Here is a 17,392-nt window from a genome sequence, read left to right as displayed (position 1 = left end):
AAGGAATTCCATCAGGCTGTGCATAAGTATAATAATTGGCCAATTTACGGCTATTATTGGCTCAAGGTTTCTGCAGATTTTTAAAGCGAGAAAAAGCCTCTTTGCGATCCATCAGAGATACTGCAATTCTACGCTATGACTACTCGGTGTTCGTGTACGGAATGCGAGAACTATTGCAGATATTCGAAAGTACCTACTTTTAGTTATTCATTAAGGTCTTGCGATATGTTCCGTATTATAAACCATTCAAGTCGATCGAACGTATGAGTTGGAATCGTTGAAAATTGCTAGATGTTTGGAGAGAAAAATTAAGAAAATATTCAACAAGTTCTGTACGCATTATCTGATCATGTGAAAGTGAAAACGATCTACTTTCGCGTTTAACTAAGATATGAGATCCTGAAAATGATAATTAGAGATATATTAGAGAGATTATAGAGGATAATTAGAGAGGGAAACCAACATGGATGGAAGGATTATTTCGCTATTAAGCTTTACCGTTCCAAGTTCTTTTCTCCACTAAATTTTTAATTTGCAACATTTTTTGTTATTATTGTCACTAGAGAATGGTATAGGCGCACTCTGGAAAGAAATGACGTAGAATAAAGATCTTTTCGACAAAAATTACCATATGACGATTCACGGTATCTTTTTGTATTGTATAATACGTATGTATATTGTGAAAATTTAATAGGTATAGGAAATTTCAACGAACATAGCATCAAGGATCGATTTTGTACTGTTTCCACATTCTTGCGCTATAGCATTTAACAATTAATATCATTCGGCCTTGAAGTGTCGCCTTAAAGATAGCTATTCCGTTTTAAAACCATAATACTCGGATTTACGATCCCTGATTCAGATGCACATAAATCTTTGCTCCTCTCCCTCGAATTTGCATGTTGCAAGTTATAACCGATTATACAGTATAGTTATCTTACTGCCGGATAATGCCCACAATTGCCTGCAAAAATATTTTTAAGATAAAACACAACAGAAAAATTTCTAAATTTTTTTGAAAATATTAAATATACTAAACAAATAAAGAAATGTGATTATTATAAAAAAATGTACGCGAAGAAATACGTAAACTTAGAGGTAAACTTAATTAACCAAAGAATTCAGATAAGAAAATATGATAAATACCAAAGTGTTGTAAATGAGATTTTAGTTTTTCACCACAAATTTGTATTTCTTTCTCCCCTTATTTTTGCCTTCAGATTTTTCCGTCTGATTTTTTCTATTCGAAAGACTCAGTTCGAACTCGGTATGAGTGTCTTGAATATGTCTAACCCACTCAGCAGGGGTGGAAAAGGACTTATCGCAGAGATCGCATTGAAGCTCGGGGTAACTGGCATTCTCGTCTTCTTCCTGAAATAAAGAAAATCCTTCAACTAAGATAAATAACAACCACCGACAACCCATTACAATAGAAAACGCTGCTAGGGCTATCAATAATGACTGCTAGACATAAATAAGAAATATTATGCAAAGTTACAATGATTTGAATCGTAATAAATGACACCGTACTTACATCAGGACTATCTCTCCTCCGTCTCTTTGCTGGCAACATGTCTGTGTGGGTTTGAACATGTTTTACCCAATCCGCTGGTATTGTAAAGGTCTCTGTGCACAGTTCGCATGTTAAGGGTGTGTATATTTCGGTATTTGATCCTAAGAAAACCAAATTAATAATTAGGGAGGGAATTTAATAAATGTGTACATCTACTAAAGAAGAAAAGTTGTTAAATCAAACACGTAGGTAATGAAAAATCAGTCAGAAATCATTTTCTCTCCCGTGTTCTGACTAGTAGGCATATTTACCGAAAATTTTGTAATAATTCTAAAATACAGTGACCGACTCAAAGTACGCACCATATAGGAATTTTTTTGTTTAAATTTACCAGGAAATTTTATTCTTAGTAAAATTTAGAGAAAACATGTATTATGAGAATATTGTTTAGAATTGAAAGTACCAATAATATTATTTGTTTTTTAATCCTCTTTGAAACGAATCTGACATATCAAATAAATTGATTTTATTTCATATACCGGGCAAATCACCAAAAAATCGGAAAAAGCGTTTTATGACATGGAAACTGGAAACTTCATTGTTGAACTTATCTTTTAATTCTAAGCAATTTTCATAATACATGTTTCCTCTAAAATTAAAAATAAAGGTACTTTACTCATGAGCCATTTTCGTAATTTTGGAATCTCTCCAATATGAAATGAAATATGCAAATTTTGTAAACTGCGATTTGTATTTGCAGGGACGCACAAACTTTTACCAATAATAAAATTTTTTTGTTAAATACAAATAAAAGAAAATCCGACATGGTGTGTACTGTCAACCGATCTCTGTATTTAGATGAAATTTTTAGGAGACTGACAAAAATTATTTATCAAATATATGTAAACTTTGTCAGAAACTGTGGTTTCAAAAGTCTCCTCAAACTGCAGCACAATTCCCATTTTTTTGAAAATAAACATAAAAAATACATTGAAAAGTCTCTGAAATTCCCAGTCTTGTTATGATTAAAACAAATCTCGTGAAGCATTAAAAAAAGACAAAATATCACTAAGGACTCCCAAAGTTGTAAGTTCCAGTACCGAGTTCCAAAAATGTCTAAGATTACTAATGATCTCTATAAGGTAATAAAACGTCTGTTATTGTAAGACGGCCTAAAAGAATGTAACTCCTCAAGAAATTTGGAAAATTCTTATAAACCAAAGGTAAAAGAACAATGCCAAGGAAATTTCACAAATTGCAATTATTTATTTATAAGAGCGCGAATTGTAGTATTAAAAAGAGGAGCAACCTATTCTGCGATCGAAATAAGGTGCCCACTTGCAATTTTAGTTGGGCATTCGCAGTTTTGTCAATAATTATATATATATATATATAATATTATATTATTAAATTAATTAATTATCAATAAAATATTTAAAATTATCTTCATTTCATCTTTTCCTTTATGCTGAACTATCTCAAATATCATCACATATGCATAACTATTATTCCCCTCCTATCAGCGTTTGCGTAGTATTTGCATACTAACACTTTAAAACCTCTTTTTTCATACCTACCTTAATATAATTTATACAGGCAACGCTCTAATAAATGCATAAATTGTTATGAGTGCGAGCATATAAACTACGTTTAAGCCCCTATATAGAGCCATAATTTAAGAAATTACCCGTCCTTATGTAGTTGCAAAGTACCACCGGTTAACTTTATAATTATACAAAAAATCCACTGTTCAACTAACTGAAAATCGCCGATACCGATTATCTTCCTTACAACTATGTATGCATGCACTTAACGCACTGTTATTAACTAAAAAAGGCATAAAGTTTTATGTATTATTTGATTAAGGAACCCAGTGCTGGTTCCGGAATAAGAGGATTATCTCAGTTAATTAAGAGAATTACGAATTATGTCTCGCCACTCTCGACCTGATTTAATGTTGTTGGTTAGTGACTCCAGGAATGCTTACCCTTACCCTCGTTAGATGTAGAGTCGTAGCTTTCAGTTTTTACAGAATCCTCAGGAAAAACTTCCTTTTCTTCCACGATCTCCATCTCGTTTTCAGTCCATTCGACCGGTTCGTCTTTAATCACCAAATACGACATATTGTCACTTTTTCCATTCTCAGTCTTGATGGTCAAGGTGGTACTATCGGAAGAGTTTTGGGATTCTGCGTCGGCTGATGTAATTGTATGGGGTTTGTCCTGCTGTGAGACCTACAGAGAACGGAGTTAGATATGGACAACTTACTTCTAAATTTTACCTTTACCTTCTGATTAAGAATTATTGCTTTTTTAGTCGATGCATTCTCCTTCTCGATTCCATTAAAATTAGACATGCTAAAGTTTAACACTCGAGGCCCTCCGTATTGCTTAACCGAAGCACCTGCCACAACTACCTTATCTTGAACCTTCTGCTGCACTTTCGCCTGGAGAGCTTTCTGCACCCTCTGAATTTCCTTCGACTTAGTTGCCTCGCTCTGAGACTGGATAATCTTCTGAGCCACTGAGCTACAATGTTGCTGATTAGGTTTTAATTGACACCAGTAATACTCACAATTTAAATACCTTGCTGCTACTAACGGTGGGGGATTTTTGCTGATCACTGGGGAATTTTCCGGGACTTTCGGGTCTTTACTGAGAAATTCGGAATTCGATAGTTGGTTCTTATTAGTTTTGGAGTTCGGGTCTTCGTCTACCGGTTCCCGGTAGAGCCCTTTGATCTTAAGTAAGTCTCCGGCTTTAAGTACTGAATTCAAGATGTCCTTGGGAACTGTGGCCTCTCCGCTGTACATGTACTTAACCAAAATCTTTAGAGCTTTGTAAGTTATACCTGTTATTAATCAATATTAGTTAACAGATTGCAACAATAAGTAAATGTTACCCTGTGGAAGAACGATCATAAGTGGTAGGGTAGTGGTAACTTTCGGTTGGAACTTCAAGGCTTTGTTGAGGTACTGGCTGGAATAGGCCAAAACGAATCGGTGGGCCATGATTTTGTGCCCGTCCATGGTCACTAAGGCTACATCTGCGAAGGAATCTTCCGCAAAAAGGGAAGATGCGATGCAGGAGTGGATGTATGTGTTGTAGGAGCTCCATTTTAGTTGGTAGTTTTCGCATATTTCTGCTGATGTCTCCATGTTTGATTCAACTTTGATCCCTAATCCGAGAGTTAACAGCTTAAAATATACTTGTTAATTTTTCCTTTCTGATTTGCGGGGCCTTAAAGACGATTGACATATTTAAATAAACATAATATCAGCTTAAATTAAATAATTGGATACCCAATTTCAAATCTTGACGTACGGCGTGGGTTCAGGTGATGGGAATTTCCGATAATAGTTTTATATATAATTGAAGATAAAACGATTCTATGGGAAGATATGACTGCATACAATATTGAGTTGGAATCCGTGCATTCGAATTTTCTTCTATTCACAGTTTTTCATTGAGTATCAGAAGTTGTCGTATGATACACGATTTAATTAGTTAGTTTCAGTTTTTAAATTTAAAGCGAGAGAGGACACGTTTTACTTGCTGGAAATCAGTTTTGATTCGTTTAAGTTAGGGTTTACCTTGAGGCTACTTATTTCGAAAATAAAAAATTAACTCTATGATTTCTCTGTAACTTGTGCTAGGGCTTAGGGCTTCTTTGAAATTGACGAATTTAGGGAGAAGTCTCAGGCAAAGTATATTGTAAATTTTCACTAGATTGTTATTTTTTCTAAATTTTTTCAAACGTATATACCCACACGAGGATGTAAAAACTATAACTTATTATTTATTTTTATTTCCTTAATAAATAATCTAAATTGCTAATTTAAGTAACAATTCATTTAGGGCCAATTCGCGGCGTGCAAGCAGTTTCTATTTTTACACCCGAAAACGACTCGTCGTGCGAAAGCAACTCAAAAAAAGTTTCTTCTTCAAAACTAGATTTATCTACCTAAAAACTACCTATTGAAATAGACGAGGCAGTTGACTATTACTTCACTTATTATACAGGGTGTCCGGGTTTTTTGTAGCAGGATTTTAATCAGGTATTTTACGCATAAAAATAATATTCATTTGGGATAAAAACTATATTCGAGAAATGTTTTGTTGGCGAAATACAGAGTGTTAGAGTTTTATATTTTGTTCACATGATCTTTTATAGCTCCCATAGTCTTTGAGATATTTAGCTCGCATTTTGAGCATAAATTAATAGCATAAAGTCGGATGTCCTCACATTAATCCCTGGTGGGGACGAACTGGCTAAATGCAAACTATCCACAAAGATGGGTTGTAGAGGACTAATTACCTGGCCTCCTCGATCGACCGATCTAATGCCTCTAGATTTTTATGTTTGGTGATTTATGACAAAAAATGTGCACTCTACTTCTGTAAACTCTGAAGAACTTATATGAAAGATGTTCTGCAGTCTTTATGGCGACATTCTAATTTATGTATAGAATGTAACGGCAATCATTTCGAACGATTTTTGTAATAATAGTTATTTGATATTGATTCAATTATTTTGTTATCACTTTTCAGTTTACTTTGTATTTGAAATGATTGTTGTCTTGTGTATTTAATTTTATTTCTTTGCTGTTAAAAATCTACTTCACTCTTAGATCGTCAGTAAATAAATCCTTGCTCCAGTTTACATCATAGTAGCGTGTCAGAAATTGTAGTGTCGATGGAATATCGGAAACCAGCCAAATCTGCTCGATGAAAAAAGTAACATGCACTACTTCACTATTTTTTAAATAACTGAAACACAAGTGCCACACTAAAATTACCAAAACTCATAAATATTTCTAAACTGAACAGACAATTTAAACTTCTAAAATGGATCATAGTCTCAAGAAAAATCGTCCTGTAAATGATCACGATTATCTAGTATTATCCAATCAAGCAGACACTAAAACATAACGTCTACTCAAAATTTGAACTAAATATCTCAAAAACGGTGAGATCTATAATATAAAAGATAATTTGGAAAAATATATAAGTTTAACATCCTGTATTTTCTATATATATATAATAAAGCATTTCTCGAATATATGTACTTTATATGGCAAACCAATATTATTTTTATGCATAAAATTCGCGGTTAAAATCCTGCTATAAAAGTCAGGACACCTTGTATAATAGTATACCCTATTAAAATTGGATATTGATTAAGTTTAGAAATTTGGTTATTGAATCCCTTTCATCAGTAGGATATGGATATTCAATAAAACATAATTTGCTACATTAAAATGGTGGCTTCCATCCAAAAAACCAGAAAATGCGAAAACATTTTCAATTTTAAAGCCTTAAATAACTAGAAAACTTTTCAACTTACGTTTAGGAACGTGGATAGTAAAAACATTCTTTATTATCAGCGGTCATTGAAAATCAATAAAACTCAATATTGAAAGTGTTAATTTGTTAATCAGAAGCGTTTATAATTTAGTTTTCTTTACAAAAAAGTTCTAATTTGTGCAAAAGATTTGCAGTGGCGAATTAGAAGTTGAGAATTTGAAACGCTGTTGCCAGATGTGCATATTTTTCAATGAAGTTAATTATTTCTACATTCAATTCTAGTATTTTTACTGAACGTGATTTGATGATTTTATTGATCGCTTCCTTAGAAAGAATGCATGGCAATGTTCGTTTGAGTGTGCTAAGTTCACCGCCTATGTTTTCTTTTTCTGGAATATCACCTAAATAAGTTGAAAAAAGTTGATCCAAAATGGAAAAGAAATTGAAAAAATGCCTCGAAGGTCGATGGAAAACAATGCACTTTTCAAAGGAACCCATGGAAGGTTTCAAGCCGAGGAATAGGCCCGACTCTCAAATTAAATCGATTCGCCGATACGACTGATTGCGTAAAATACAAAATATCAAGCTGCACATCGAGATTATCGAACGATTCGTACAGCTATTTTTTCTCTCCACATTATCTCAATGAAATCATGTACCTGTGTTGTGTCATAAATTATTCCGCCTTATCACGAAATTACCTTATCAGTTTATAGTTCCAAACGAGCAGTGCAAACACCCTGTAACTTCAACTGCACAAACAAACGAATCTCTAGAGCAACGTAACTCCTTTGAACTTACCTGCAGCCAAAAATCAAATTTTCATTCCCAATTAAAAACGAACTTCCTTATTCAAAACACCTGGCAATAACAACAACACCACTAACTTGTGGATTTCACCGAATGCGATGCAGAAACAGTCTTCCAGAGCAGCTTTTGCCACCCAATCGATATCATCGGCCCATTGATTTTAGACGACCAATCGTAGGGCGCGTTTATACTATCGATCGGACCTGCAAGGGCCTTCGCGCATAGGGTCGATACCATGGGCTGTTCCAATATTCGCAAAATGCCCGTTATTCAAGTCTGGTTTAGGAGAACCACCGTGCGTTAAGGGCCGTATCGATCGTTTCTTCTCGGAATTTGAAAGGATGATCTTCCGGCCCTTCGCAAGTTGCCGATGGTTTTATGAAGGGTGCAGAAAGAGGCTGCGCAGGTCGAAAGAAAGACTTATTCAGGTATTATTTGCTCCCAAGTTAATCGTGAAGTTTAAAATTTAAACAAATCAACGCGTTTTTCAAACAGTCAATAATCCAAATTATGATATAAAGAAATCACCACCCACTCGGTCAAATACTCGAGGAAATCGCCTTCTAATCACTTATTGCGGTTTATAAATAATTATATATCATAAATTTTCATTCGGAAATATATAGAGCTTCACATAATATACCCATGTAGGAGTTCCGCGCCTCGGGGCTAATGTTTTAACCACGTGGTTTACGTCGGACTAAAATACGTCAAATATATCGTTACCAGGATACAGGATGCCAAGAAGAGCAAAATATGTATCTACAGATTTAAACTATTTTACGGGGTGTTTCCTAAATGCTGCGCAATTTGAAAGGATTGTTCCTCGTGTCAAAACAAGCAAAAAAGTTCTTCCGGACATATCCGGATAATTTTCATTTTCGAGATACAGGATGCCAACGTTCAAGAAAATCGGTTTTTGCTATTTCTTTTTAAACACTTAGGTCAATTTGGGTAAAATGTTAATTGTTTAATATCAGCAAGCATTTTCTAACAAATTTTGTTATGAACCTTTGGTCATATTTTTTAGCACTAATACGCTGTTAAAATATTGCTCCGTAATTGCAGAACATCCCGTATGCTCACCACTCTTTTCTGGCTTTAGGGAACTTTAGACTTTCATTAAGTTCCGTACAAAACCCTACACTTTCCTACTATTTTTTACGGGATACGTTAATTGATTTATGGTATTATCAAGAGCCGCTCTACGAGCATTTCCGAATTAAAACATTATGTTCATCTTATTTCACAACCATAGCGTGCAGTCAGATTAACGAAGAATGAATTAATGATGAAAATTCATAATTTGTTAACCCTTTCATTATTCATAGTCTCTCTTGCGGGACGGGCTCGGAGAGAGTTACCCCACTGGTAGCTGCCGAAGGGAGGTACATAAATTTATTCTATTAAATAGTTTTACCCGTTAGGATTGCATATTCTGTTGCAGTATTGTCTTCGGCTTGGGTCGAAGCATCGGTTTGCACTTCAGCATCAACTCGTTTCTTAACATTACCAATGGGTTGACTGATACTTTCGTTTGGACTTTCTTCGCTTTCTAAAACAGAATAATATAAACAATGTTGAATCATTTGGTGGTTCCGACAACAATTATGGAAATGATGGAAAAACAAAACACCACAACGGCTCCCTATCAGAACTAAAGCCGAGTTGTATATTTTCATTTTGAAATCCACCTAAAGTTAAATTCAGAACTATAACAGATATTTAAAGGGGTAGGTATGTGTTAAAATGGGGTTGAAACTCTGGATGGAGTTCATATTTGGGGGCGAAACCTGGCCGCGAGGAGGACACGCCAACAGTACAGCAGGAAAAACCAAATCATCCGAGTATCGGAATTTTAATGTTTTTTGCCAAAGTTGTTCTTCTTTTGTGTTGTGATTTATTTCCCCAAAATTGGGGCATTAAGAAATAAAAACTATTTAGGCCAATACACAAATAAACCTTCATTAATAATTAGTATATTATTTTAGTTCCACATAACTGATTATTTCTATAAACTATTTTAAAAATTTTACGGACATATTTCAATATACAATATCTTTTAAATGTAATATAAACAATATACGTATTTAACCATTTATCAAAGCTACGCAAGGATTTGAATAGAGAATTTCTTCACATAAACAAATTTTCGAATAATGAAATCGAGGAGTGCCCTAGCCAGCACGAGAGTTAAAGAAATCCACTACTTGGACACTAACACTACGAAATACACAGACACGTACTCAAGCATGCACGCGCAAAGCCACTGAAGGTTCATGTAGTAGTGGTAAAATCGAACTCCTCATTTCTTTTATGGGATCCTGTGGTGCCCAGGAGTCTGTCATCAACCATAAATAATTTTATGCCGTTTTTCAGTTTTTATTAAATGCAAATAATATTGTCTGAAATGGTTCTCGGATTGTGACGCTTTGGGCAACGAAACAGAAACTTACTCAAAACCATTGCGGTATATCCAGATTTGGGATCAATTAAGGAAGGATAGAGAAACGTGGAAAGGTGTGCATTTTTTTGCAAGTCTGAAAAAGTTCACTATCAGCGATAAATTAGCGAAATTACAGAAATGAAAAGGGCAAAAGGAAGAAATTTAAATACTAAAAAAGAAACATGAGGAAAAAATGTATCGTAATGTCTGCATCATTAATTTTCCTTTATCTAGAGCATTTTCTGAATTTCACGTTTTTTATTGTTTTTAATTTTTAAAACTTTTGTCTTCCTCAAATCACTATTATGTTTATATTAGTTTGTTAAAGCAGTTGGATTGTTTTTGACATATTTGTATTCATTACTTCGATCTTTTGCCTGGTTTGGCCAACGTGAGCTCCGTTGAATTTTTTACCGGTAATTTCTCGTGCTGTTTCAGCTAGAAGCATCCCCCAAACAATAAGACCTAGATGCTTGCCGTACGACCTTGTAGTTTTCATTAGACCAAATGCCTGGAAAAAACCTTTTCTTGCAGGTTTCCTCTTTGCATTAAATTCATTAGTGTTTTGTTGTAACTTTCATATTGTAGTTTTACAACTTACAACATTTGTTTTTTGTTAATTCAGGTTATTTGAGATTCAGATTATTTTCGTAACTTTTCTATTGTTTCTTTTACACTGTGTAGCAAGTCTCGAGACACCCAACCGAAGAATCGGTCCAATAAGTGAATTAAACTGGTTCAAGTAACGAGCTTTATACAATTTTATTTAATTTTGAGTATGTTGTGATTAAAAAATATTAAATAAGTTTCTATAATATTTGTTTCTGGCCAGTTTAATAAGTTTGACTACATCATGTGACTTGTGCTGAGGGGGTTAATGTTATTTTAATCATAAATGAATCAAACGCCATTTCTTGCATTGCTGCGCGTTGAACATAGGTGTAATGTGCAAAAATTTAATACAAAATATTATGAAAAAAAATAACAGGTTTCGGAGAGCAACCCTTCAGTGATTTCAAAATTAGATTTGCAATAATTTTCTTAATTTACCATGAAGCTCATTCGAAAACATGTCAATAGCACACTGCAAAGTCTGTATGAAGCTTTATTAATAGAATCGACAGTCGAAAACAAATCATTTTACCCACAGTTTTGCCCTGAAAGTACCATGCCATAAATGAATATTGGAAGGAAATGTACAGTCACTTTCATATGAAATGTTCCTCCCAGTAAAAATAATAATTAGGTCTTGCAATTTTGGCAAAATAACGCTTCGTAGGGTGTATCAAATAATTAAGGTTTCAGTTAAAAAAAAAAACAATATTTATTAATTAAAAAGTGAATAACGTGCTCTTCGCGCCATTCTGTGCACAAATGATCAATATCCTCCTGAGGCATTTCATTCAATGCTACCTCAAGGTAGTGTCGTGGGTCATCCAAATTGTTTAAGAGACCTCGGTAAATTTCAAAGACCGCGACTCATCGAAGTGCCAAAGATGTTCGATAGGTGATAGGTCCGGTGATCGTGCGGGCCAAGGTAGTATTTCCAGTTGTGTTTGTTCCAGGTTCCTTCGAGGAATGTTCGCAGTGTGCGAGCTTGCATTATCCTGTTGGGAAATGCCTTTTGGTAAACTCTACATGAAAAGTACTAATATCGGCCTCAGGAAAAGTCCTGTTTACTGTAACTCTCACCGTTTGATACTCCATTGTGAAGCATTATTTTGCCAAAATTGCAAGGCTTAATTATTATTATTCCAGGATGGTGTATTTCATATGAAACTGAATACGTTTAAAAATTTACCTGTGGATGTCGTCAGGAAATCTAAAGAAGTTACAAGATAAATTGCGGAAAGTATTATAGTCGCCTAACGCGACACAAAACGATACACTCATAATTCGTTAATTCGATTTACTTTTAAACAAATAAAATAAATCTTATACATCCGACTCTGTCGTAATATTCGACCCTTCACTGCGAAGATTCAGCGCGAACTGAGATGCTGGGTGCTGGTAGCTATACTGGTAGCTGAACTACACTGTGCTGGTAGAGTGCTACCGACACCGGGAAAAAAATGTTGTGATGGGCTCTTCTATTTGAATTTTATGAGGTGACTCCTCACGACAAAATTAGTTTGTTGTCAATTATCACGTTGAATACATTCAGGGTTTAATGTTTGGTAAATATTTTGTCTTTCTACTAGGCATTTATTTACATTTTTTCACGTGAATATGTTGTAATGCATGTATGTAAGACTTATTGCTTTATAATAATTGTTTAACCTGAATAGCGTATTATTGTAGGTACTTCTTATGTAGCCTATTAGTCCCCAAGAGAGACGTTTATGTTGTGGACCACAGACGATGGAGCAAAGTCTCCCGAACAAATAATGGCCATTAAAACCAAGTATACTACTATAGTTTGTTCACGGCCATTGTCCGTTACCTACAACAAGGGGTATTAAAACGTAAATAATACTGTACTTGAGAAATAATTGAAATGTCAAACTCAAGTTTTTCTAATAGTAAATTTGTAATTAAGGAACGATGCAGCTGGTGCCGACTGAATTCAAGATCTTGTGCGGTCTAATGGGCGAGTTTACTACCATGGCAAAAGTGTGACGTAAAATGGCCAACGGGAGTAAAGACTATACCCCGCACATTCTCCATTACTTCCCATTACACTAAATAACCATTATTTAACTTTGGTCAATAATCTGAATATTCGTTCATTATCAGCTAACTGTTCGTAGAGAAAGTAAGTTACTTACCTGCTGCAGGCGAAATATGTAAAGAAGGCACAGCAAAAATGGTGATTTGATTACCAAACTTGGATGTGAAACTGTCTTTTGTAAAATGAAGACTGCATATTCGTATCCTCTTACTGCACTGCTCTGGGGTAATGTTTGCGTATCTGTGTGACCCCACGAAACCTAATGCTTCTCTCCATTTTCGACATCTGTGAAGCAAAGATTGCAATTAGTATACGAAGTACGTTCAGAAAAAAACGGGAATTTTGAATTTTTGGAAAGAATTTGATTTGTTCAACTACGTCAATTTTATTCTCTTCAAAATAGCCCCTGTTAGATAAAAAACACTTCTGAAACACAAGCTTCGGAAAACTGTTTAGCTGTTTCGGCAACGCGCATTTAATCTCGTCCATGCTTGCAAATCGATGATCTTTTAAATTTCTCTTTATTTTCGGGATCAAAAAGGTGTCGCAGAGAACCATATCTGGTGAATATGGAAGTTGCGGTATCACAACAGTATTGTTTTTCTGTCAAAAATTCGCGAAAAAACAATGAGGTGTGCGCGGGCGCATTATGAAAGGTGCAAAAGCCATGACGGCAACCATTAAGAGCTACCCTCTGGACCCTCCGTGATCATCCGTTAATTGATTTCCTCACGACCCCCTACGAAAATAGGCACAATAAATGAAGTGAGTAGCCGCGAAAACAGATACTAACAAACGTGTGTGTTAGAAACTGCATTAAGTCAATTGGGGATAATATATCCGTATCAAGAACCATGCTGCCTGCGTCCGATATGTTTTCTAAATAACAAAAATATACTGCGTGAGATAGAAAAGAGAACACACCGTAAAAATGGTTTTATTTAAATAATTTTTGGTATGCACGTTTGTACATGGGAACATAAAAAATGACTAAATTTTCAGCTTTATTCATCAATGTATTTAAGAGTTATCGGGAATTTTAGTATTGTTTACTATAAGAATTGTAATAAAATATCAACAATATGACTGTAAAATACAATTAATTTGTGTATAGTGTGCGTAAAAAGTGCTTTTAGTATAATCAAATATGTCTATACACAGAATATTGCGAAATTTTCATTAATTGAGTGAGTTTGAGAGAGGTCGAATTTATGGGTCTACGAGAGGTTGATCGGTCATTTAGGGAAATCGGCACTAGATTGAACCGTACTGTAAACACTATAGTGAGATGTTCTCAGGGATGGTTTCAAGAAGAACCAACGTGCAGAAGGAAAGGTAATTAATGATCCAGAAGAACTACAAAACGCCAAAATCGCCGCCTTCGAATTATAGCCTTAAGTGGTAGGTTCGTCTCGCTGAGTCAGTGGATTTCTGAATATGGAAGACCCATTGGGATTCGAATCATTTATTACCGGATAAGAAATTTCGGACTGACTTCCTACCGTCTCCATTTTGTGTTACCCGTTACTTCAAATCATCATCAAAATAGACTGCAGTGATGCAGAGAACAGATATATTGAAATTTAGAATGGGATAATATCGTTTTTGGTGACAATTCCAGATTCTGTTTCGGTATGCATGATGGTCGGGCAAGAGTAAGAAGAAGACGGTGAAACACGGGATCCTCAGTTTAAAATGCAAAGACTCGTCTATCAAACTGTTGGGGTAATGGTTTGAGCTGCTATTGCATATGGTAGCAGATCACCTTTATTTTTCATTAGAAGCAGTACGATAGTCCAACGATGTATCCAAAAAGTCCTGGAACCTCATTTCGTGCCTTATCTGGAAACTCTTGTTATTCTAGTTTTTCAGCAAAACAATTCCCGACTACTTGTGGCTGGAGCGACTCTGGGTTTCTTGCAATAAAATTCAATCAATTTGCGACTTTGATTACCTCGATCTCCAGATCTCTCACCGATTGGACATGTATGAGATATTGAAGGTAAAAAGTTGCATAATTTAACTCCATCCTTCACATACCCTAGCGGCGCTGTGTCATGCTGTCCAGTTAGCCTGGAATGAGATTCCTCAAGAGGGCATCAATCACCTCATTATATCCATGCATAGATGTATGCAGGAATATATTAAACATCGCGGAGGTCCACAAATGATTTTTTTTTAATTTTTAACAATTAAATTTTTAAAATTTTCGAATGAAATATTTATTATATCAAAAATTATTTAAATAAAATCATTGTTACGAGGTGTTCTCTTTTCTACGTCACTCAGTATGTATCAATTTGACAAGTAAGCGAAATTCAAATACTGATTCAGCGAAATGTCAAAACATCGCCTAGGCGACCACTATGAAAGTGGGCAAGTATAGGCTTGAAATGATGAAATAGTGTATTTGAGCAACTTTTTTATTTATATTGTTTATATATAGGTCCTGGGTAAAATAATGTACATAAGAGAGAAAGAAGATAGTTTTATTTATATACAGGTTGTTTTGGAACCATTGAATCAAAGTTCTAGGGATCGTTAAGTGTACAATACAAGACATTTGAATATAAGAACCCATTTGCGGAAATTTCTCGCATTACCACCTTATGATGCTTTGAGACAGTCACGTACGAAAATAATGAGTATTATCGAGTTTTAATATGTTTGATATTAATTTCTTTATACAAAGTAATGCTACGGTAGCTGTTCAGAATGTCGGACTTGAATCTGAACGCACCTAATCAGTATTTTGATCGGCAGATCGTGCTCCGTAGCCCCCTAGCTCACCCGATTTAACACCTTTATATTCCTTTCTGCGGGGACTTATAAGGTCTTTTGTCTGTGAAATGCTAGTAAAAGCAGAGCAAGACTCGATTGCACGAATCACTGCGGCATTTGAAGTCATGCAAAACAATTATCACATTTTTAAGTAAACCCACAGAAACCATGTCCGTCATTCAAACATGTGTAATGAAGCTCAAAAAAGACATTTTCAACAATCACCGTAGTGTCATTTTGTACAAATATATTTAAATGAGACTTACTATAAAAGCATTTTTTGGCACATAATTGTCTTAAAGCCCTATAAGGCATTAGCGTCGAAGGAAGACATTTCCTGACATGGGTTCTCATACTCAAATGTCTTCTATTGCCGCACTGGACAACCCCTTGAAGTTTGATCCCATAGTTCTGATATACGCTGTATGTTAGACCTAGACGCAAGTAGCTAATTGAATGCAGTTTAGTGCAGAGATATTTAATATTCCTCCAAAGTGCTGGCAGTTCTATTTATTAGTACCCAAAAAGAAAAATTATGGTACCCAAGACAGTCCAACCAATGATTTTTTCCAATGGTTTTTTTTCCACCTTAGTCTAGGTGATGTGGTTGAACTTTTGTATATGACTACAGTCTTTTTGATAGGTTATTTTCCGTCATTTTCCGAGAAAAATTTGACTTTTTGAGTCGAGTTGTTAAGTGAGGTCTCAAGCTTTTGGGCCACCTGGACCTGACCCTCCAAAATTTTCACGTCCGTAAAAAATGCATTGTTGTCACAGTGGCGGCAATCTCACGTAATTCTATGTGTATTCGTTGATTGCGTATGGCATAACATAACTTGAATTATGATTTGGCAGCTGTGCCTCAGAATACAGAGTCGGGTTCCAGGCGTAATCACAATTCCCTCGTGTATAGTATTTGGCTCACTCCGACAGCATGCTGGAGATCAAGATGATGATACGCATGGTGATAAAGTTTGTCCGGTACCAGCGGAAGTGTGAGTCAAGGGATAGGGACAGTCGAGCTATCTCGGCTCTTTCGCCCGAAGTGAACTTTCTATGTTTATACGTTCTGTGGCGGGACTTTAATCTGCTGGGCGGACTCTCCTACTAATTTTTGGGATAGCAGCAAAACACCTGATACTTTTGCCAATGACTAGAAAATGATGAAAAACAATCAAAACTCCACACACCTTGAAGCTGCAAAAAAAGGACACTCCGTAAATAGTTGCATACCTTTCGTGGTCCTTTGGGCACCGAAAAAGCGGTAAACCACTTCCTTGCGTTGTATAACAACTGTCAACAGAACAATAAACCGGCATGATTAATCACTAACACTTTTATATGCAGTGCCACTCTGTAAAACCGCTCGAGAAACAATTAGGTCGCTTATTCAGCTCTACCTCATCCGATGGCACAGAAGCAAATAAAAGAATAAAGTTGCTGCACTGCTTTCGCCGCTTCTAGCGTATGCGCCGCGGGACGAGGGGCAGGGACAGTCGAGTTGTCTCGGACGTTTTCGAGCGTTGGGACAGTCGAATTATCTCGGACCTACTCGGGCGTAGGCAATTGAACTTTCTGTAGGTCTGTGTTCCAGCAAAAAAAGTAAAATCAGTTCCAGACTGTCAGAAACATGCAAAGTAGTATACCCATCTGGACCAAGATTCGTTATTTCCCAGCGATTTCTGACCATTTCTTTCGATCCGGAATTGTTTCTTTTTCCTATTGGAACTTTCTATAACTTGAAAACGAAGTTTCTCACTTGGATATAAAAATTTGACAAAAGCTCGCTGTGATCTTGAGGCGCATCTATTAACTGCGCATCATGTGCTTTCTTAAAACTATTGACCTTTTCATTGGACGTTCAG

At 35.6% G+C, this 17,392-nt stretch overlaps 2 protein-coding genes across 4 annotated transcripts in view; one reads left to right on the top strand and one right to left on the bottom strand.

Annotated features, from left to right (window-relative positions):
- The window catches only part of mthl1 (methuselah-like 1), a 95,265-nt gene that overhangs the window by 75,710 nt on the left and 2,163 nt on the right, over nucleotides 1-17,392 (top strand). The gene's annotated exons all lie outside the window — the stretch shown is intronic.
- Nucleotides 742-17,177, bottom strand: LOC136346535 (zinc finger and BTB domain-containing protein 14). Of its 3 annotated transcripts, XM_066295768.1 has the most exons (10): nucleotides 16,761-16,916; nucleotides 16,453-16,680; nucleotides 12,844-13,031; nucleotides 9,050-9,184; nucleotides 4,415-4,690; nucleotides 4,099-4,363; nucleotides 3,801-4,041; nucleotides 3,501-3,747; nucleotides 1,535-1,674; nucleotides 742-1,371 (listed from the first exon to the last, which is right to left on the bottom strand). In XM_066295768.1, the coding sequence occupies exons 2-10, from the start codon at nucleotides 16,488-16,490 to the stop codon at nucleotides 1,168-1,170; spliced, it is 1,734 nt and encodes a 577-aa protein (XP_066151865.1). In that variant the 5' UTR covers nucleotides 16,491-16,680; nucleotides 16,761-16,916; the 3' UTR covers nucleotides 742-1,167. The 3 variants fall into 3 exon arrangements, with proteins under 3 accessions (XP_066151865.1, XP_066151863.1, XP_066151864.1); XM_066295766.1 differs by lacking the exon at nucleotides 16,453-16,680 and having other exon boundaries at nucleotides 745-1,371; nucleotides 16,761-17,177; XM_066295767.1 differs by lacking the exon at nucleotides 16,453-16,680 and having other exon boundaries at nucleotides 762-1,371; nucleotides 3,507-3,747; nucleotides 16,761-17,174.

Source organism: Euwallacea fornicatus, chromosome 23, assembly GCF_040115645.1.
Source record: "Euwallacea fornicatus isolate EFF26 chromosome 23, ASM4011564v1, whole genome shotgun sequence".
In the NCBI taxonomy this organism is placed as follows: Eukaryota; Metazoa; Arthropoda; class Insecta; order Coleoptera; family Curculionidae; genus Euwallacea; species Euwallacea fornicatus.
Note: the sequence above shows the minus strand (reverse complement) of the source record. Positions and strands in the feature narration are given on the sequence as shown.